Below are 22354 nucleotides of genomic sequence, written 5' to 3' on the forward strand. Positions count from 1 at the left end.
AATATTCTTCGAGATGAAAATTATATTTTAAGAAGCCACGTCATTATTTTTACTCTATAAATTTAATTTTCAAGAATCTCTGAACGAAATTAATTAAGTTTAATGATAATCATTTTTATAGGGTGGAATTTTTCTGTAAAAATATTTTGTATATAAAACATACTCAGGGTTGCCACTCCACAGGGAAAACCTGGAAAATACAGGGAATTTGAAAATAACCAAAATAACAGGGAAAGTGCAGGGAATTTTGATTTTGTCTTTTAAGAGATGGTGACCACTCAAAACACCTAATCTATTGGATATTTAACCATGATATTTCAGCTATACTAAACTATTTATTTACTACTATCAGCTATTTACTACATCATCATTTAAGTATGTTCAGCTGTTTTTCCAGCAATTAAAACTAATAAATATATAGTTAGCCCACTATAGCTCACATAAGAGCACAGTAATTGCTGTGTTTCCTTTTAATATATTGTGTATACTATGTACATGGAAAACATAGGGAATTTTTTTTCCAGATTTGAGTTGCAACCCTGATACTCATTTAACTATATTATTTCGTTGCCATACCAGCACTGAATTTTTTTAAATTCAAAGATATATACTTATATATCTTATATTTATTACGGATGAGTAGGACAAGTTATTATGTTGTGTGTATATTCTTAGCAATTTACTTTTTCATTTTTCACTACTCCTAACTATACTTCAGTGATTACTTGCCTAGAAATTTCTGCCAAGGTATGTTCTTTACGCTGAAAGTTTTGTATCACTGATAGTCTAATTCTATTCATTGTATCTGTGCACCTGGAAAGTCATGGAATCATTCTGGCAGAGAAGAGAAAATAATGTAACAAGCTGTCTCTAAACTTGAAATATAAATTTGTATCTGGAAAGATACTTTTCTGAATCAGAAAGTGGAAATAGTTTGATTGAAACTATGGATGTTCTTCCCATAAACATTTAAATTTTTTCAGCCCTCACTTTTAGAATAAATGTTTTTTTGGGGGGGCTGGGTGCTGGACTCGCGTTCAAGAACCCGTCGAATCCAGCCGGCCGAAGACTCCCCGTGGAATAAATGGTACCTGGTGCATGTTAAATCTGACGGGTCACAAAGTCCTCCATGTTCCCATAATATTAGAAGAAAAATTTAAAAATATCTCTAGGGGTACTGAATTGGAGATGTGCCGTTCTCCTTTGAGGTCCAAATTACGATCTGTATGGCATAGATGGCACCACTGGAAAACAAGAACAATCGTAGCCCCTCTGCCTTAATGGCCGGTGACAAAAACTAGAAAAAGTGAATAATGAAAAAAAAAAATTTATATCTACATCCTACTTACCGTAATCAAATAATATCTATAATTGTTGTCCCCCAAAACTGTATACTGGGGAAAAGTAAGGTGTTATAGTTTCCTGGCCCCAGCACTTTGTTGTTATTTAAAGTTTGATAAAAGCATTTTTTGTGAGACGAAATTTCAACTTTTATCAGCATTCTCTTTTAATCTTTAGATACCTTTGAAGTTTTATCCTGGAGTTGCCCTGCTGCAACCTAAAGACATCTTCCTTCAAATGGAACCAAGAAGTGACTCTCCAATCAATTAATTCTGCAGAACATATTTAAGAAAAATTTGTATCCACAGTTTGTCAAAAAAAAACATTTCATGTTAAATCTATTTCTATCAATAAACTTGTAAAGCATCACTTTGATTATGTTTTAAGCATTGGTTCTGTCTCCAAAGTGTGCCATATTGATACCATAGCTGCCAACTCCACTGGCCAGTTTCTCCTGGTTTAATAAATATTCTCCTGGTTTTTATACCGTTTAGAAAATTCCATAAAATGTAAATTCCCTAAGAATGAAATAGAATTTTTGCATAGGTTATGGCTTGCTTGAATATTTAAATAAGTACTACGAATACATAATGAAGTGAGCCTCATTTATAGAAATGAATTTAAAACTTTTTTTATTCTAAAATGTTCAGTTTATTCGCAACTTCCTTCTTAAGTGAATTAATAATTTTCTAACTATCTTTGATGAATTAAATGCTTATTAGTATTGGAAATTATGAGTAAACATAATGTTTGCCATTTCAAGTTTGTTTAATGTCAATCATAATTGAAAAATATTACAGTTTTTCTATTTTAACGACTCTGAAATTCCCTATGTGTAAAATATTTAGTTCATTATGCAACAATTATCATGAAATTTATATTATTTTGTAAAATCTCCTGGATTTTTTCCCATCATTGTTGGAAGCACTCTTTTCAACTCTTTGCTTATTGTTCCCTTTGTGGTCAGATCCTGGAAAATATCATAATAGCATTGAACATGTTTTTTGAATGCTTTCAAAGTAAAAAAATAATTCCATCTAGATTCCTGAGATATTTAATGAAAATTCTTTTCAAATATCATTATTACTTTTATGGATTTTATTTATGGTAGGTACTTTATTCATGTCGCACTAGAACTTCACAATGGGCTATTGGCGAAGGTCTGGAAAAAATCCCTGACGATGGTCCGAACGCATGCTATCGCAATTTTGATCTTCTGCAGAGGGTTTGGCTCCTCCGCTTCGGTAGCTCGACGACCCGCGTGCGAGCACTTTATACCAGAACAGTCTAATGAGAACTGCGCACCCTCGGCCCTTGAGCAGACTGATGAAAGTGGCCAACCACCCGCTTTTTGACCTCAGTTGGTGATGCTCGTTCTACCGCTTCTTTACGATTGATCCACTGCGGGGATATAGATATTCAGAAAATTTAACGTCTATTATTATATAAAGGAGGAAATGATGTAATGGAGAATCTCTTAAATGTGGTGATACGCATTATCACTTGTATTTGAAAAATAATCAACAGTACCTACTCGTGAACTATAAAATATTTGATACAATCAAAAGTAATAAATGTGAAGTAACAATCTATAGCAATAACCTTATATTATATAACAGTTCAAATTGCAAACGGTTTTTTTATTTCCCCTCAGATTTTTAAAAATATTTCGATATAAATGTTATGACTTATATCTGGTAAATTCTAATCTCTCTTTAATTTATGACATCAAAACAAGTCCAAGCTTATAAAATGAAAATCTTGTGATTGATTAGTTTTTCTGCAGCTATGGATAAAGAATCGTTATTTAAAACGAATAACATGAAAAGAAATTCACACACTTAAAATTGCAATATTTTTGGAAAAAATTGGAATTAGGAAGAAGAAAAAAAGTGCTTTAAAGTGTGTCAAATAATGCAAAAGGTCAATCCATTTTTTTTACACTTCCGTGTAACATTAAGCATGGTGTGTAGCGTTTTTAAAAAGTGCTTAAAGGTGCTTATTTTCGTTTTATGAAAGCCCTTAAAGGTGCTTTTTTCTTTAGGTGTTTTTAAAAAGTGCTTAATTTTCCCTTTTCGCAACCTGTTAAATTAAGCCTACTATAGACATTCGCTAAATATTTTTCTTTAAAAAGATTATTTAGCAATAATGCAAATTTTCAACAGCTATTTTATGACAATTATTTTAATTCTATTCATTGAGTAAATGTAGTTTTACATAAGATTAATTTTAAAAGTGAATATAACTCATTTTTATTTACTAAAAATGTAACAAAAAAAAATCTGAAATGACTGTATAAATTTAGTAAGTATAAACAGCACGATAATGGAAAAAAAGATGTAGCTGATAATAACTCAATAAAGAAGAACATATTAAAAAATATCGTTAAAAATTAGACGCCATAACTTTTATTACATGTAAACTAATGGCCTTTTAAGATTTCATATGAATTTTTTTTAAAAAAAACTTATATGCTATTATAAAACTTATTATTAACTGGCTAAAAGTATCCTGACACCTTGTGCATCTTGAAACACATATTAATATGATACTGAGCCCACCTCCTTTACATTGTGTCCCTTTTTGCTGAGCTCATCTCCTTTACAGGGTGTCCCCTTTTGCTGAACCCACCTCCTTTACAGGGTGTCCTCCTTTTGCTGAGCCCACCTCCTTTACAGGGTGTTTCCCCCTTTTGCTGAGACCACCTTCTTTACAGGGTGTCCCCCTTTTACTGAGCCCACATCCTTTACAGGGTGTCCCCCTTTTGCATGGCCTATTTATGAATTTCGGTAATTTTGAATGAAATGTCACGATTTTAACTATTTTTTAAAAAAATCATGGAAAGTCATGCATTTTGATCGCCAAAAATCTTATTTTTAAAATGGAACCCCCCCCCCTTCCCCATTTCATGGTTCAACATCTGAATTTGTAACAAAATCCCCTCTCACAGTCATATTTTATTAAAATATAAAATGTTTTTATCTTGTTCTATAAAAATTATGGTATTATTTAAAAAAATGAAAGGAAAAGCATAATTTCTAGAGCGAATTATCTTTTGAACTGTGATTTTGAATTTTTTTTTTTATTCCGAAATGAGAACAGAAAAATTAGGAGTATTTCTTTCTCTTCTGATAAACAAGAAAAGTATCTGTAAAATGTAATTCTTTAGGAAAAAAGAAGAAAAAATTTTTTGCTTTTGTATTTTTTTCAGCTCTTTTATTGCTTCAACTCTTTCTTAACTCTGTTTTTTAAATTTAAAATCTGCTGTTTAACTGACAAATCAAACGCACTTCAGCAATGCAGTAAGAACGGCACATTAAAACAAAACTCCTCAATTAAGCTCAATTTGCGCTTTTGTTTTCCTATTTTGCAATATTGCAATCTTGTTACGAAAATATATTTTAAATCATTCTTGAAAAATTTCCCGTTCATGTGAATTGGCTATTCGCTTTATAGATGAAACTTATATTTCATCTATATTTTACTCTGTTTTTTCTATTTATTTTCTCTGTTTTTACGTGTTATTTTTACTTTTCGTGTTCTATTTTATTTGTTTAATATTTTTTTGAGTGCTCCTCACACTATTGTATTATATTATTGTATGTATATTTTGCTTTGGCTATATTGATACAATAACAGAAAGCACTCTTTTTTGCGGATATAATCTTGTGGGCTGATGAAAAGATCATATCTTTTATTTTCCGGTTTTTTAAAAAAAAATTTATCCTTTTTTTTCTTATCCCCCCAGTTGTTTGTTATTTTTTTTATCCCCCCCTTTTTTTACCTTCATATGTCTGTAATTTTCCTTTGTTTTATCTGCATTTTGAACATATATATATATATATATATATATATATATATGCGAAAATGCATCTGTTTTCAATTTTTTTCTTGCAAATGGCAATATATGGAGAGATTGAAATGCATATCCACTTATTTCGGTAATTGCGTGGGTGTATATTTCTGAACGGTTTGTTGTTCAAAAGTTGTCTGGTTGTTGGTTAGGAATATCGACTATTCTATCAGGAGTATTATTTTCGTTCTAAAATAATATTGCTTCTCTAAATTGGTTCGAAAGAAGTATCCTGGTATATCCTTACATAATAGCTCAGTGATGAATCGGTTTGTCAACAACTGAATTGGAAGCGGACAAAAGAACAGCTGCCTAGATCTTTATGTTTGTCGATGAAAAACTGGAAGAAGTTTCTGAGCTGGTCAACAAAAGACAAAAAGTCAACAAAAAGCACTAAAAAGGGCTATAGAGTGTAGGGACATAGCTAATTTACCGAAGAATGCAGTTTGAGCATTTATTGCAAAACATAAAGTTTATCTTTTAAAAAATGGTAAAACGGACACGTTTTGTTATTCGTTAAGGAGGACGACAGTACGAACATTCCTAACATCTAACGTGTGTTTCTAAAAATATGGAAAAATTATCACACTTTGGAATTGATGAATCAGGACCACATTTTCGCAGCACCAACGCAGACTATAACAGTTTTGGTTATACCTATCATTTCAATGAATGTTATTATAATGCTTTGTTAAATTTATTGTTGTTTTTGTCGGAGAAAATAGTAACTTCGTTAAGTTGTGAAAAATCCTTAAAATTAGGCATGATTTGAAAATCTAACCGATACCCTGCATTGAGATTTTTAACCCAAACGATTAATGCTTCTCTGAGGGTCCATTTGTGAGGGAAGGGTATTATTTCCATTGAGGGATTTTGTATAAGGGACAGAAACGACTTGAAAAGGAAAAAGAATTTTCCCCCTTATTATTGTTCAACTATACTCTCATTTACATCATTTTATTGAGCCATTTTCAAAAAATGTCGTTATTTGTTATAGTAATATAAAAACTGCCTATACACAGTAAATATAAAGATAAAACAACCTACTAGATGTGAAAATAGTGTTTGCACTGCAAAATTAGTGAAATTCAGTTAATATTCATTGAGAATTTACTTAATGAATATCAGGGTTCGTATCTTGTCAAAGTTATTGAATTTTCTAAAGATATAATTTATAGATTAAGTTTATATATTATGATTATATTAGAATTTAATTAGATTTTAAAAATTATTTTCTGAGTTGCTCAGTCAAATGCATAAATTTAAACTCACATTTTTTTTCATATTAAATAACAAAAAAAAAGTTTAAAGAGAGAAGTTTTGAAGGTAAAACACATTGAAAAATTAATTAAATTATTTTTGACTTTTTTAAAGTTGTGATAGTTATTTATCATCCTTTCATAATGATATTTTATACTGTAATTATGAGTTGGTTTCAACTATTGTTCTAAATGAAAGGCTTAAAACTAAAAATGGATTTCTTTTCTTACATAAAGTAATCTTGTAACATAACACTATTATGTAACTTTTATGAAAAACATATTGAAAACGGTAGTAACTTAATCATTGAAAAGTTATTAAACAGTAAATAAGTTATATTTATTTATATAATAAGCTCAAAATGAAACATGTCCCAGTCAAAATTTGCATTAACGTTTTCATAACTGTTATTATGAATTAACTTTACACGACAATACTAAACACTCTGGGGAAAAACATTTAAATAAGTAAACGAAAGTTGAATAGAATTTTTAAAAAATATTGCAATGGTAACCAAGCTAAAACTCGAATTGAATATTTGGGATCTTTTAATTAAATAATTTTAAATTTTTATGTAAAAATCTGTTTGTCGCTGAAAAATAAAAATACTAACCTTACAATCTTAAATCTCCCCCGAAAATGCTTTCATTTCAACGAAACAAAGTGACAAATAGTACTCAAAATTTAACTTTCATGTTAGAAACGAATCATGTAATATTCTGTAAATCCTAAAGAAACAAACAACTCAGGATTTTTCATCAAATTTATTTATTACATATTTATAAATTACTCAGCCAGTCGCCAACCCTTGTAATTGCTTCTCTTTCATCATTGTTTTTTACTCCTTAAACACTGATATTTTCCACACACAAAATAGGCAGAATATTTTCTTTTCAAAATATACAATCATTGTAGAACATTTTGTTGACATGTTAATCGTAACAATTATCTTAGTTTGAAACGTAAACATCTGAACTTGTAGAAATTATGATTTTTTTTTTTTTTTGGAAAGTGATTATAAATATTTTTAGTGCTTAAAAAATACTTAAAGGGTTCATATTTTTTGCTGAAAGATCTGTCTACTGTAATTGACCAAACATTTATGCCTATTTTCTTATTACGATCCAAAAGACAGCAATTCTAGTATACTTCCTAACCAAAGTGACCAGTAATGCCTCTGTGACAATCTATAAATACCATTCTTCTTCATTGGTGAGAGCTTTAGATGTAGAACGCCATCGAGAGGGACCCTCCTTATTTGAATAGAGATATTGTACAGTTGATTTTTATTTGTAAAAAAATATGGGGCTGCATTTGTCCACCCTCTAGCCAAATTATTCTATGCAAACTCTTGATTATCAGGTCATACTATACAGCTTTATTGCTTTCACGCAGATGAAACTGGTTTGCATTTGTTAACGCTCCTGTATCCAATGGTTAACATTGTAACGCAATACTTTAAAAATAAATACAAATAGGAAGTATATAAAAAATCTCCCGAATAAAAACTCATTACATGTATGCTTAAATATAAAAGTATTGCCTATAAACTCGTGCAAAACATGTCATTATTATAACACTTCAGTGCGTCTCATAATTTGATCTCATTATTATAATATACTAATATAATACCTGATATAATAAATGTTCTATATTTATCTAATATATCGTCGAATTTATGTAACACATCGTCTCATTTAACCAATGGATACACGAACGTAAACAAGTTCACTTAAAAGCTGTATCACTTGATAATTAAAAGTTTACGTAGAATCTTACAGCGCGTCTAATAATTTGGCAAGGGCATTCGCAACTCGATGGATTGTCTGCTTCAGTCATTTGACGATGTTACATGAATTGGAGAGTTCTGAAATGTTGGCACTCTCCTGATTCAAATCATTCTTTTTGGCTTCCCCGGATTTGTTTCTCGTCAAACTGGTCGTAATGCTAGTCACGGTGACAACCTTGCCTTTAGTGACAGTAGTTTCTTCAGTGACAACAGTTGTTGAAACATTCCCTTTGGACGTTTCAACGCACAACGTGTTATCAATAACAATGTCTTCTTGCTTATCCACTGGAATGTTCTTTTTTATGGAAAGATTCTTTTCTGCATCTTCTGTTGGAATATCATTACGAGTTGGAATGTTATTATCGTTGGACGATGTTACCTCTTGAATCTTTTTCACCTGTTTCGTTAGGGGAGCTTTTGAATATTGTTTCGGGGGTTTGTGCCTTTTTTCGGGCTTCGATTTATGAGGAGGTTTAAAAGGGGCGGAACCACTTGACATTTTCGATTCACACTTATCGGCGGGTGTTTTTGTGATTTTTGAACTTTCGCTGGAACTCGTTCTTTGTCTGTGGCGTCTTTTGAAGGCACTGCTCAGAGAATGTCTATAGGTGGGGATAATGTTGCCTTTCGCTGAGTTCTGGAAACCGTCTCCACCATGTCTCAGAATCTCCCACGGAATTTTATGTTCCTGAAGTGGTGAATAGATCTGAAAAAAACGTTGAATCTCTTTCATTCATATTCAGCCATTAATACTAAAGTCAAAATTTTCAGTAATATCTTGGGATCTTTTAATTTTTCATGACATCAAGAAATCAACAATTTACTCATGTATGCAGACTTTTTATTTTAGCTTGATGCGTAGCATTTTTAAAACGTGCTTAAAGGTTAAACGTGCTGCTTATTTTCGATTTTTGTTCTTTAAAAGCCCTTAAAGGTTTAATGAAATACTTGCGAGTACGCATGCGCGTCTACTGAGCTCGGTTCGGTGAGATTATTGCACTCTCGTGTGCATTTTGCAAGGTATTCTCAATTTCGGGCTTCATTTTTCACCCTCTGATATCAAACCGAAAAATCTCTCGATCATTTTATAATGGCTAATAATAATCTAGAAGAGAGTTTTTTGACTGAAACTAGTTATTTTATCATGGTCGTATGTAAAGTCTTTGAAAATTATTTTGCATTTTGTTAATGTATATAGTGCTTAAAAATATTTTTGGGAACTTAAAAGGTACTTCTTTTTTAATGAAAGATTTGGCTACTCACTCTGTTTAAAAATAGGAAAACTTGTAACAGTTTCATTAATACTTAAAATCATAATTTTCAGTAATGTCTCGTCTCGTTATAATTTAATTTTTCGTCAAATGTCTTCAGAAATCAGTTTACTAAAAATAATCATGCATACAGACTTTTAAAGTTTTATTTTAAGAAAATAGGAAAATGTATGAAATCCTTATTAATATCTTGACATTATTTATTTTTGCAGCATTTATTAAAAGCCAAATGCCATTAAGTCAATTTGACAATACAACAAATTGACATCATTTAGACAAACTTTTTATTTCAAAAACTGAGAAATTTTGGAATCCAAAATAAAATGTAAGATGATATTATGAAGAAGAAAAAAAAAGTTTATTTGCAAATGTAACACTTCGTTACTGACACGCGTCACCGACACGGTAAACAGAGTATCTGCGAAGTCATGAGAAATCATGGAAAGTCATGAATTTCGGTATTGAACAAAATTTGTCATGAAATGTCATGATTTTAACTATTTTTTTTTAAAAAAGAAATCATGGATTTAGGTCCCCGAAAAATCTTATTTTTAAAATAGAATTTAACCCCCCTCGCTCCAAATTTATGGTGTTCCGAATGTCTGAATGTGCAATAAAATCCCCACTCACAGCCATATTTTATTAAAATATAAAATGTTTTTATCTTGTTCTTTAAAACTGACGGTGTTCTTTCAAAAAATGAAAGAAAAAACATCATGTCTAGTGTGAATTATCTTTTAAACTTCTGGGATTTCAGAATTTTTGTTTTTATTTTTTCAAATTCAAGCTGAAGCAAGCCAGTCATTCTCAGTCACCAGCCAGAATTTTTTTTAATTCCTAAATGAGAACAGAAAAATCAGGAGTATTTCTTTCCTTTCCAATGAACAAAAAAAAAAGTATTCTTTTGTACAAAAGCAAATATAAAATATTTGCTTTTGTATTTTTTTCAACTATATTATTGCTTCTACTCTGTTTTAAAATCTCTAAATATGAAGATGCAGAGTACAACAGTTTTGGTTCCACCTATCATTTCAATTAATGTTACTATAATGCTTTTTTAAATGTATTGTTGTGTTTTTGTCGGAGAAAATAGTAACTTCGTTATGTCATGAAAAATTCTTGACATTAGTCATGATAATCTAAAATGCACCCTGTATACAACAATTAGTGCGCTTTAAAGTATGAAATCACAATTTGATACTCATGATAAAGTGGTCAAACCTTCTGAGTCTGAGTGGCAACAGAGTGACAGAGGAGAGTGCCTGGGGGTGGAAACTGAGCCGAGAACGTCTGTTTGTTGCTCTTCATCCTCTTCAGTATCTTTGCCAGCACCGACTCTTGTTTTCCTTCACCTAAGACCGAAACATTTCATTTAGTTTGTCTACGGTAAGAACTACCCCTGTCACCAAATCTGCTTCTATGAAAACAAGAATAAGGTTGCTTCCCTTCTTCACTCTAGGGCTAACACAATAGACCGAATGAAAAGATTCTCTCTCCGACCCGATCCAAAACCTGTCCTAGACTACACCCCTACTTAAAATAGTTATACTCTCGTTGCCATAGTCACCGCTACAAGTCCAGACGAGTGGTAAGGGGAGTTCTTACTTTAGACAAACTATATCTTTGTTAAACGAATATTTTTTTTACAGAACCGCCTTAGTTTTTACTTTTCCAACGACACATGAGACTGCCTTTTTAATTTCCTGTGAGCACTTCGCAATGATTGTAGCTTAAACAATATCTGTCAATATTTTTTTAATTTTATTATTATTTTGCGATCTCTTTATGTACAGTGCTAAAAAAACACTCTTAACCGCTTACCTGATTATCCCGAGTTAACTCGGGTACGTATATATTGCAAATATTTATCATCCCGAGTTAACTCGGGCTTAGCAGAATGTGTCGGTACATTTTGTTTCATCACTTTTTAAGTCTGTCGGAAGCAAAAAACATAATCTGCTATGATTAGAAGATTGCCAAGTTTTGTTTGGAAGTTTTGATGTGGGACTGCACACGTGTTTTGTGATATTGTATATACAATGGTTACTGTAGAGCAGTGTTTCCCAAACTTATGACTTTTGTGCACCCTTTCTTAATTTTTTGTAATCCTGTGTACCATCAATAAAAATAAGAATGCATTTTTTACTATAAAAAAATTACACAAAAGTTAAAAATCACAACTGGCTGTTGACACTATTAATTATTATCTATAATTCTTAACTGCTAACTCTGCAAAAAATAGCCAATAGAAAAATACGTATTCGCAAATTTTCATGACTAGCTTTATTTTTAAATCAAAATTTTTGTAATTTTCGTTTGTTTCGTTTTCGCAAAATATTTCGCATAAGAACGCGTACCCCCGCCGAGCTGTTCCCGTACCCCTGGGGGTACGCGTACCACACTTTGGGAAACACTGCTGTAGAGTAAAACCAAATGGCGTATTCCTTCACTGACGTTTGAAAAGTATCATTTTGTGTTGTCCCTTGTTTTCAGATCTATCGTACAAAGACAAATATTTAACTTTTTTTTCATTTGCCAGAAATAACTCAGGATCGTAAACTGATTTTAAATTAAAGGTTTCTTACCTTTAAAAAAAATTCAAATTTCAACCTAAAACTTGTACATTATGTTTTGTTTTAGTTCCTTGTATTTATTAATAAAATAAAAAATATATATAGATTTTTTTTTTCAAAATAATTGACCAGGGAAGTGGTTAATAGTATAGTAGTCATACTTCATTTTACGCCGCTACTCAAAAGACGACGGTCTTGTCTAGGTAACATCCCTGAAGATGACATCACAATTTTGATCTTCTACTGCAGTGCTTCCCAAAGTGTGGTACGCGTACCCCCAGGGGTACGGGAACAGTTTAGTGGGGGTACGCGTTCTTATGCGAAATATCTTGCAACAAACGAAAATTTCGAAAAATTTTATTTAAAAACAAAACTAGCCATGAAAATTTACGATTACATATTTTTCTATTGGCTATTTTTTGCAGAGTTAACAGTTAATAATGAGTGGTGTCAACAGCCAGTTGTGATTTTTAACTTTTGTGCGATTTTTTTATAGTAAAAAATACATTCATTTTTTATTAGTGGTACGCAGCGTTACGAAAAATTTAGAAGGGGTACACAAAAGTCATAAATTTGGGAAACACTGGTCTATGGAAGGGTATAGTTCTCCCGCTTTGATGGCCTGACGATCTGCGCGAAGGCGAACAGTTCAACGAGGGCTCATCCTCTCACTGATTTCGATGATCTTCTGGGAACCGTGTCTTACGACACTATAGAAAAAACAAACAAAGAAAAATACTATAACAGGTTCCATGCAAATCCATTTCAACGTATGCTTCAGAAACAACAGTCGGACGAATAGCTTTTGATCTGGTGTATGGATCTTCAAGTACTAGAACTCCATCCTCGTCAAGGAGTGACTTTATATAGGCTACAGTTCGTTCACCCTTAGAACTCCTCTAAGCGTTCACCAGGAGTTGGCACTTGGCTCCACCCTCTTCAGACGCAGAGCTCATTTCAGGGCGGGCGTAAGAAGCGAAACATCTCCTCGCCTGAAATTGAGACAACCCTTAATGCGCGCCGAACACAAACAGTGAATTCTTTTTCAGTCACTTACTTATCGCTTTATCATCTGCTATTCTATATTTCGTTTTTCTAGCTAATTAAATATATTTTAAATTTAAAAACTGCTGTTTTCCCAGCAAGATGTCTCAAAGAGGAGAGAAATATAAAAAATGGAGCGAAACATCATCCAATTTAATGGTAAAAAATGCAGATAAAGTTAGCGAAATAAATATTTTTGCCATACAATCGCCAAATAGCAATCTTGTTCAGGATTGTTCACATCTTTCTCCCAGTCGCATATAACACGTGATGAAGGCGGTGCCAAGTGCCAATTCCTGGTGAGCGAGCTATAATGAATGAGTGCATCCGATTTATAAATCGGAATCTGATGAAACACACCTTTCTTTTCAGTGGATTTCTTATCCTGCAAAATATGGGGCCACAAAATCTGGGAGATAGGATCTGTCAGAAGAACGGTCGGCCTTTTGAACTCTTTAATATTCATTTTGCGTATCTCGACAACTTTTTAAACGAATCAAAAATTTATACCTAACAACTTTTTTTTTTTTTTTTAATTTGATTTCTCAGGAATTATTCGATCGATTTCGTTGGAAGTTTGTATTACCTATAAATTACTTTCTTTAAGCATGAATAAAAATGTGTACACCTCTCCATTCAAAGTGCTTTCGATAAACGAATGAGTGTGCAAAAAAAAAATGTTTAAAAAGCTCCCGGGATGTGGGGAGGGCCTCCTACATTCAAGGAGGTCCCCTCGTGTTTTGATTCATACATATTTTTACCTTCTCTCTTCTCTTCATTATTCCCTATTCGGATGTCCATCATCTGAAGGTGGGAACAAGTCTGCAAAAATAGATGTTGAGTACAAATCAATATAAAACTGTCCATTACATTAGAGTGCGGATTGAAAAGATGGGTCCGGCTGCAAGAGAAGGGGGGTGTACCTGTGTTAAGAGACTGGAAGCGTCGCCGTGTAATTTAACAATCGCCTCTTCATTGGTCATCAGCATCTGTCTTTCGAATGATGGATGATGATGCTGTCTGTCAGCCACGTAATAGCCTCCTGAAAACAAATTTACTTTTATCAGAGGAATTCGACTAGAAAGCTTCCTTCTCTTTTTTTTTGCACAAAATATCCGTGGATCTAAACACAGTCTATATTTCGTGGCTTTCCAGTGCGGAATTCAGCTACACTTTCGCAATTTCCATGGACCATCAAAAGCCTGTACTCAAAATGCGATGTGTTTATAAAAGGCTTCTGATGAGGGTTAAGTGAATCATCCTATTGGCGTACATTTAGCTGAATTCTGCCCTATAGTCAACAAGGATATGAATTTTTCGCAGCTGGATGACAACCAGAAAACTGCATGCGGCATGATCAGGGTGCGTAGCGTTTTTTAAAAAGTGCTTAAAGGTGCTTATTTTCGTTTTTTAAAAGCCTTTAAAGGTGCTTTTATCATTGGGTGTTTTTAAAAAGTGCTTAATTTTTCATTTTTTTAAATGAGATTTTTCCTTTACTATGTTGATTTTCACTTCGAATTATGCAAAACGACACAGAGTTCACATTTTTCTATTCAACTTTTTCACAATTCGTTCAACCCCAATCTATTTCGGCGTATTGTCAATCCGTAGCGTATGAAAACGCCATTCGTTTTACCCGATTCAAAATTTCATGATTTTTGACAATTATCAAAAACAATGCCAATTTTTTTTTTTTTTTTTTTTTTTTGACATGACGGTTAAAACAAGATAAAACGATCAACTGCTAAAAACTTTCCAACCCTGCTTAATTAATGATATTCTACTAAAGTGCTTAAAAATATTTTTTAAGAGCTTAAAAGGTGCTTATCTTTTATTGAATAACTTGGCTACGCGCCCTGATCATGGACATAGAATTGTCAGAAAATCAATAAAACGGACAGAACGATATTTCGCCTGACTATTGGAGGGGTGGACTTTACAGCTATTTAAGGTTCCAGTCAATTTTTTTGTCACTTATGTATAATGAGGTGAACAATTTAAATACCTTTATAAAGTTCAGTTCATCACTGAAGTAGTAAAGCAGAGGGGGCCCCCAAAGAAGTTTTTGTCCGCGGCCCCAACTAGGTTAAGTCGGGCCCTGACATTTATACATTAATTATTTATCCATTAGTTACGAAAATCACTCAAGAAGGGGAAAATGTGTGAAATCAACAGTAGTGCCACCTACCGATCTGTAATGTAACTACGCACACGTGGGGGACGATATCTAAAAAAATGCGATATTGAAACTTAAATAAACAACATTGTTTAAATAAAATTAAAAGCTTCCTGAAAATAACACATTTTAATACAGCTTATTTCTCCTTCATAATTTCTTAGAATCGTTGCCAAAAAATTAAGTAAAAAAAATATGCTCATAAGATATTACAAATGAGTGAAATAAAGAGTTATCAAAACTTGGTGAGTTATTAAAGAGGAATATAAGTTTTAATTATGGTCAAAGGAAAAGGAGAGGAGGAACACTGAATAGCCGACCCAATCTTGAGTTGTCGACTAGCAATGTTCAACTTCCTGTCATTTTATCCATAAGACGATCGGACCCATCCTTAAAACACGTTAACCTTTGCGATGGACTTTTTGATGACCCGCTTTTGTGTTAAGTAGTGAAGAAAATTACGAAAACCTCCTACGGTTAGCCCGAAAGCAAGTAGACAGTGTCATTGAATTTTGCGTCAGCGCTGCATCGATCAGCCATCGCTGGGATTCGAACCTTTATTGAATACTTTCATGAGTCCGTTTTTGAAAAATATTTTAAAAATTATTTAGAGTATCAAAATACAGTCAAACCCCGTTATAGTGAACATGGTTCATAGTGAACTCCCGGATATAGTGGACGAAATGTTCGCTCCCGTGCCTTGCTATACGCATATAGTATTATTTTTTGTGGATAGAGTGAATCAAAATGAAATTGGATAGTATGATCTTTTTTTCTCTCTTCGACTGATTTTTCTTCTTCATTTTTTGGCCATTTCTACATAACATACATATTTTTAAAACCATCTATAGAGTGGAATGTAGCCATAGGCATTTTTTTTTTCTTGTTTGCTTCTTCTATCTCAGTTTCCCATCCCGCGATAACGGCCATCTCTAAATTTGTTTGTACGCGAGACGAAGGAAGAGTCAGAAAAAATAAAAGTGAACACACTTTTTGTTCTCTAATCATTTTTGTATTTCTTTTTATGGATCATTTATTTAAATGCGCAATCAAAGAGAGCGGAAAAAATGAGTTAAAATTGCTTGCAGTACTGCGGTTATAGTGAACCGGAATTGAAGGTTTATTATGGATGGTGTTTTCTACACTAGGGAGCGCTGCAAGCTCGAGACTGCCTAAATTTCCGGGTTAGTGTTTCAGTTGTATTTTAAAGCCATTTGGCATCATTGTGTTTTGAGATTCTTCCAAACAATGCATTTGATTACTTATTACTCATGTTTACAATGCTAACAATACTTGCGTTTACAATACTAAAAGTGTTAACACTAACGTAAGATGGTGCACAGCTTGCAACACGAACAAACAGTAATAAACAAATGGAAAGAGGCCAAATCAAGACTGCCAAAAAAGCGAGTTATTCAAAATCTAGCAACCATGTTACCTTTTTTAATAATAAATAACAAAATAACTAAAACAAATTTTCATTCCAAACTCCCCAGAATTTCATAAAAACATTAATATCTTATGAAATACGGCAGATTTGAGCTCAGAAATTATCTAGTTTATTTCTTTTGTTGAAAACAAAATTATCCGTTTGAAAATATCGCCTATCAGAATAACATGTAGTAAGCAGCTGCAAGCTTTTTAACCGGAACTAGAGTAGGTCCCAAGCTCGAGATTGTTATTGTTTACATTTCTATTGAAAACACCATCCATACTGACTGTATTAAAAAGAGAAAAGATTTAAAAAGTAACCTCGGAAGTGCTTAGGGGGTGTAAAGAACTCACCTGTGTAGTGGAGTTTTCTTTCCCTCATGAGGGAGTTGAGTGATTTCTGTAGAATCTCTTCGGACGGCGACTGCATTTCCGGAAAATTCTCTTCCAGTTTCACTCTGATTGCATTTGTGTCCGCTTTGCCGTTCAGGTCAGCCACAACCTTGCACAGGGCTTCGGAGAGGGGCGCAAAATGAGTCTGGGGCGCTGCAACCATCTCCAACACACTGATGTCACCTGTCAACAAAAAATACACTTTTCTGTATTCCGTCGCTCTTTTCGTGATATTCCTCGAGGTGCAACTCTCCCCCATAAGGTTTATTTTAACTCAACAAAAAAACTTTAATGTAAACCTAAAATGGTTTTTCGTGCGGTTTACGTGTAAACCTTCAAACCTTAAAACGAGATCTGTGACCATCTGCTTTATTCTAGGCACATTACCCTTATCAAAAACCTAGGACAAGACCTTCTCTATGAAAACCTTACATCGAGGTTGACTTGGGGTTTTCAAGCGTGAAAAAATCCTTTCATAAAGCTAGTCTCTCAAGGTAAAAATCTAGGTCATTATAAGGTTTCTTCTCGCAAAGTCTCGTATGCTTAGCTAAAATCCACCTTGTCTGGAAATTTTAATGGAGATGCAATTGGATCCAATCACTCGTATGAATTCACAGCTAAAACGTCATTATAGACCTAATTTTTAATCCTTTTAGGACGAAAGGTTTAAATCTGCAATATTTTTGCTTTTTTTAAAAAAGGTTTTTAGTATAAATATTTTCGTGACAATAAAAGGGAAGTTCCGACACAAGATTGCCTTTCGGGGACATTAAATCTCCGAAAAGAGTAAAAGGAAGAAAAAAATCAGCATAAACCATTAGAATTTAGAACCGACGCTAATTGCAGAAAAAACTACGGGAAAACTATTTAATAATAAATATCTAAGTAAGAATGAAGACCAAGCTAATTAACATTTTAGTGTAATTTAATAAACATAACTATAAAAGATGAACAACAAAAGTTGATGAATAATAAAAAAGAGTGAAAAGCGCCAAGCGCTTGTATCAAGTGACCGTTTCACATTCAGATTGTTCTTAAAAGTTATTGAGTCTTATTCGTATTCGCTAGGGGGTTTCGTATTTTAGTTTTGAACCAGCGATATATTTAGAAGACATACACACACGCACACACACACACACAGATATATATATATATATATATATATATATATATATATATATATATATATATATATATATATATATATATATATATATATATATATATATATATGTATATATATATATATATATATATATATATATATATATATATATATATATATATATATATATATATATATATATATATATATATATATATATATATATATACATATATATATATATATATATATATATATATATATATATATATATATACATATATATATATATATATATATATATATATATATATATATATATATATATATATATATATATATATATATATATATATATATATATATATATTGTATGATACATAGCTAATATTATATTAGATATATTAGCTAATATTTTTGAAACATGTTCTGACATAAGCGTTTGATATCATTTTGTGATATTTCGCTAATATTTCTGAAATAAGTCTTATTTTAATTTTAAAAAATATTTTTTAATGTAACCCAGTTAGCAAAATGATATTATCTAACATTAGAAAGATGCAATATAATACTGCCGTGCTAGAAAACGCTAGACTCCTGAATCCTATCTTCCAATATTAGAGCTAGTATTATAAAACAGTGCGTGTGTGTGAAGAATAGTGTTCAATCTAACATTCGAACTTTTAGAATTATCATCTATTCATTATTTTTGGTCATCTATTCACTTTTTTGTGAAAGGCTATTCCGTATCTATCTATCTATATACATCTACATATATTTATATATATATTTAAAAAAATTGTGAGCAGTTCATTTAGCAGACTGCTTTGTAACATTTTTGTTTTAAAAGGTCCAAACCTCCCCCCCCCCCAAAAAAAAAAGAAAATTAAATTACTTTTCTAATTAAAGAAAATAAAAATTTATACTTCAGCATTTGGCCATAATGTATTAATAGCGGAACTATGTTGTTAACGGAAAATTGTAAATTAACCTATTAATTGTAAATTAACGGGATTAATTAATTTAATTGTAATTGTAAATTAACGGAAAATTGTAATTAATTTTTATTTTTCTATTCTAATGCAAGTTTAATAGTTTTATAACAGAATGATCCAATCAATATTTGCAATTTAAATAAAGCGTTGGAAGGCTGCATTTTATTTCATTCAAATGATTCCTTTGTTGTTGTTTTTTTTAAAACAGTTGATCCCTCTCTCAACCTCAGGTGATACGTGATCGAAATCACCTGCCTGTGCCGATGATTAATTGCGTGAATACAATGGATTAAAAGTTGATGATCACGAAGATCCTTGGCATTCTTAGCGTGGAGGGAAGAAGAAAGAAGAAAAAAAAGACTTTATTTCATTCTGGTTTACTATGTTTTCAAACCCACTTTATAACAAACTTTTATTGACGATGTATCAGTATGTGAAGCATTACGTGAAAGTGAACTAACTGTATTTATAGTAAGCGTGTATAGTCTTACATAAATAGTCTCATTTATTTATTTTTTGTTATTTTTCTATGCGTTTATTTTTTGTAACGTCTTTTTCACAAAGAAATTGTAAAACATTCTTTTAAAATAACAACAAAAAGAAACTGTTTCTAAGAAATAAATTTTTTATTCAAAATTTTTAAGAGCGGGATAGGTGGGAGAAGAATGGTAAGCAAAAATCTTTAAAACGATATTTTTGGCAGAATTAAAAAGTAAAGAAAACGATAAATAAATTAGAACTACTATTTCTATAGAAAATAATAGGAATGATATTTTTTAATCATATCATAACTGTTTTTGAAATTATCTTCGATCTTGAGCTTTATATTTGTTTTTGTCGCTGGCTGGGAAATGATATGGAAAAACTAATAAGCGGGAAGTAATATTACTAAAAAATGAGCTGTCATCAAAGCATTAATTTTTTTTTTCAGAATTTATTTATTTTCAACGGAAAAGCTTGGAATCAAGGAATTAATTTTCAATCAATGAATGGATTATTTACAATCGATGAATTAATTTTCGTATTTCATTCAATACACACTTGGGTGGATCTGATTTAATTTTGCTATTATGTTTATTCTCCCCTTTCTAAACTAAAAAGTGTTTTTTTTTTTTCAGTTATTACTATGATTTTAAATATGTCCTTCATTACGATCTCCTGATTATTGGGAAATTCTAATTTATTTTTGTCTTTTTTATCTTTACAATGGATTTTAATAATTATTTTTCTTTAAATTGAAGGAACTTCACAAGGATATAAATTTTTCATCTCTCTTAGCTAACTTATTTTTACATTATTATGAAAAAAATCATTCTCTTAATATTAAATTTGTTTTTAGATTTATGGATGATTTAATTATCTTTAATTTTCAAGATTATGCAATTTTGCTAAATAATATTCACCCCGAGTTATTAAATTTGGTTCGTATTCATGATTTTTAATTTTTCGGTTTTAGGTATTTAAAAAAGAAGAAAACATATGTTTTGTTGATTTATACGATAATATAAATTATTTAAATTTTGATATAAATAAACTAATTACTTGGAATTCTAATGTTTCTAAAAAAAATTTATTTGAATATAATTTTTAAACAAATTTATAACACACATTAAAAGAATATGTAATGGAATGGAAAGGAATATGTATTAATCCAAATTCCCAAGTAACAAATCCAATTTATCCAAAAAACAAATTCTTTCAAAATTTGATTAAAAAAAACAATGGATACCCAACTAGTTTAATTAAGTTTTTTAAATTTTATTATTACATTAATCTATCATTGAGTTAATGTATGTTATTATTCAATTCCTACTATTAATTCACACTCTTCCTCGTTCGAATTTTCAATCGTTAATTAAATACTTCTTATTCATTCATTCATTCTAGTTCAAATACTTTTTTTTAAACTTGTATGATTCTTGATGTTAATACAGTTTTTTAAAATGTTAATTCATTCATTAAATTTAATTAATTAATTATGGATTAAAATTATAAAAATTTATTTTTTTAATTATTTAATAAAAAGTAACTAAAATAAAATGTTTCTTTGTATTGACTTTGTAGGAATTGTTACTTGTTAATGATAAATTTACTAAAGACTTCTTTGTTAACTAAATTTATGTGTTTTTTACCATGCGTAATTTTTTTTTTTTATAAATGTTAGTTTTCTAACATCATTAAAATTGTATATTTAAATATAAACCTTATTCATTTTATTTTTTTTATATTCTAACTGTCGTTGAACAGCCGACCCAATTTTATGGGTTTACGACGACTCATGTTCAACTCCGTAGCCTTGTCATTTTGAACCTAATCCAGAAGACAAGGGAACTCCTGGATCAAGTATTGGGAGAAATTTGCCTCCGTGGAGGACTTTTTGATGGATCTAACCTGCATTTGCGTTACAAGGAGACCACGAGAACCTCCCACGGTTAGCCTGACGGCAAGGGGACTCTAACCCATGATCCGTCTACCACTGAGGATATTTCACGTCAGCACTGTGGTCTGTGCAAGCTGGATGCGAAATTCGTATCCCAGCCATCGCCGAGCTTCGATCTCGGTTCACCTCATTGGAAGGCGAACGTTCTATACCCTGCGCCACCACGGCATTTTTATCTTTTTCATTTCCATTTTCGGATCCATCCAAGGTAACTAACAAATCAAACGCGCTTCAGTATTGCAATTTATTCAGTACAATTGCTTCAGTATTGTATTATTCAGTAAGGACGCGCCATAAAAGAAACCTCTATTTACGCTTCTATTTTCATATTTTGTAATCTGGCAAATTTGCTACTAAAATATTTCAAATCATTCTTAAATGATTCCATATATATATATATATATATATATATTATACGAATATATATGTATACGAATACTTCATTTGAAATCGCTACTTGCTTTATAGATTACATTTTATATTTTCTGTATTTTCGTTGCATTTTATTTTCTATTTTTTGCTTAATATGTTTTATTTCGTACATTTTTTTGCTTTAATGTGTTCCATTTTCCTTTTGTTTCATTTTTTATGAGTACTCCTCACATTATTGAATTTTGCTTTGGCTATATTAATATATATATATATATATATATAATACACACATGTAAGAAGTAGGACAAGGA

General features: G+C 31.4%; 2 protein-coding genes across 5 annotated transcripts in view; one reads left to right on the forward strand and one right to left on the reverse strand.

Annotated features, from left to right (window-relative positions):
• Nucleotides 1-1710, forward strand: part of LOC107436226 (cytochrome P450 3A24) — a 44907-nt gene extending 43197 nt beyond the window's left edge. For both annotated transcript variants that reach the window (XM_087153869.1, XM_087153871.1), the window contains one exon: nucleotides 1519-1710. In XM_087153869.1, coding sequence (XP_087009995.1) covers nucleotides 1519-1611 — 93 coding nt within the window. In that variant the 3' untranslated portion in view covers nucleotides 1612-1710. The remainder of the gene's footprint in view (nucleotides 1-1518) is intronic.
• Nucleotides 1711-7199: 5489 nt separating this feature from the next.
• LOC107436224 (uncharacterized) overlaps nucleotides 7200-22354 on the reverse strand; it is a 52604-nt gene continuing 37449 nt past the window's right edge. For all 3 annotated transcript variants that reach the window (XM_087153873.1, XM_087153874.1, XM_016047851.4), the window contains 5 exons: nucleotides 17093-17314; nucleotides 14055-14173; nucleotides 13893-13953; nucleotides 10736-10866; nucleotides 7200-8949 (listed from right to left, as the gene is read on the reverse strand). In XM_087153873.1, the coding sequence (XP_087009999.1) occupies nucleotides 8290-8949; nucleotides 10736-10866; nucleotides 13893-13953; nucleotides 14055-14173; nucleotides 17093-17294 (1173 nt within the window). In that variant the 5' untranslated portion in view covers nucleotides 17295-17314 and the 3' untranslated portion in view covers nucleotides 7200-8289. The remainder of the gene's footprint in view (nucleotides 8950-10735; nucleotides 10867-13892; nucleotides 13954-14054; nucleotides 14174-17092; nucleotides 17315-22354) is intronic.

This window comes from Parasteatoda tepidariorum, chromosome 10 (assembly GCF_982258835.1).
Source record: "Parasteatoda tepidariorum strain Cologne lab strain chromosome 10, Ptep-v5.0, whole genome shotgun sequence".
Taxonomy (NCBI): domain Eukaryota; kingdom Metazoa; phylum Arthropoda; class Arachnida; order Araneae; family Theridiidae; genus Parasteatoda; species Parasteatoda tepidariorum.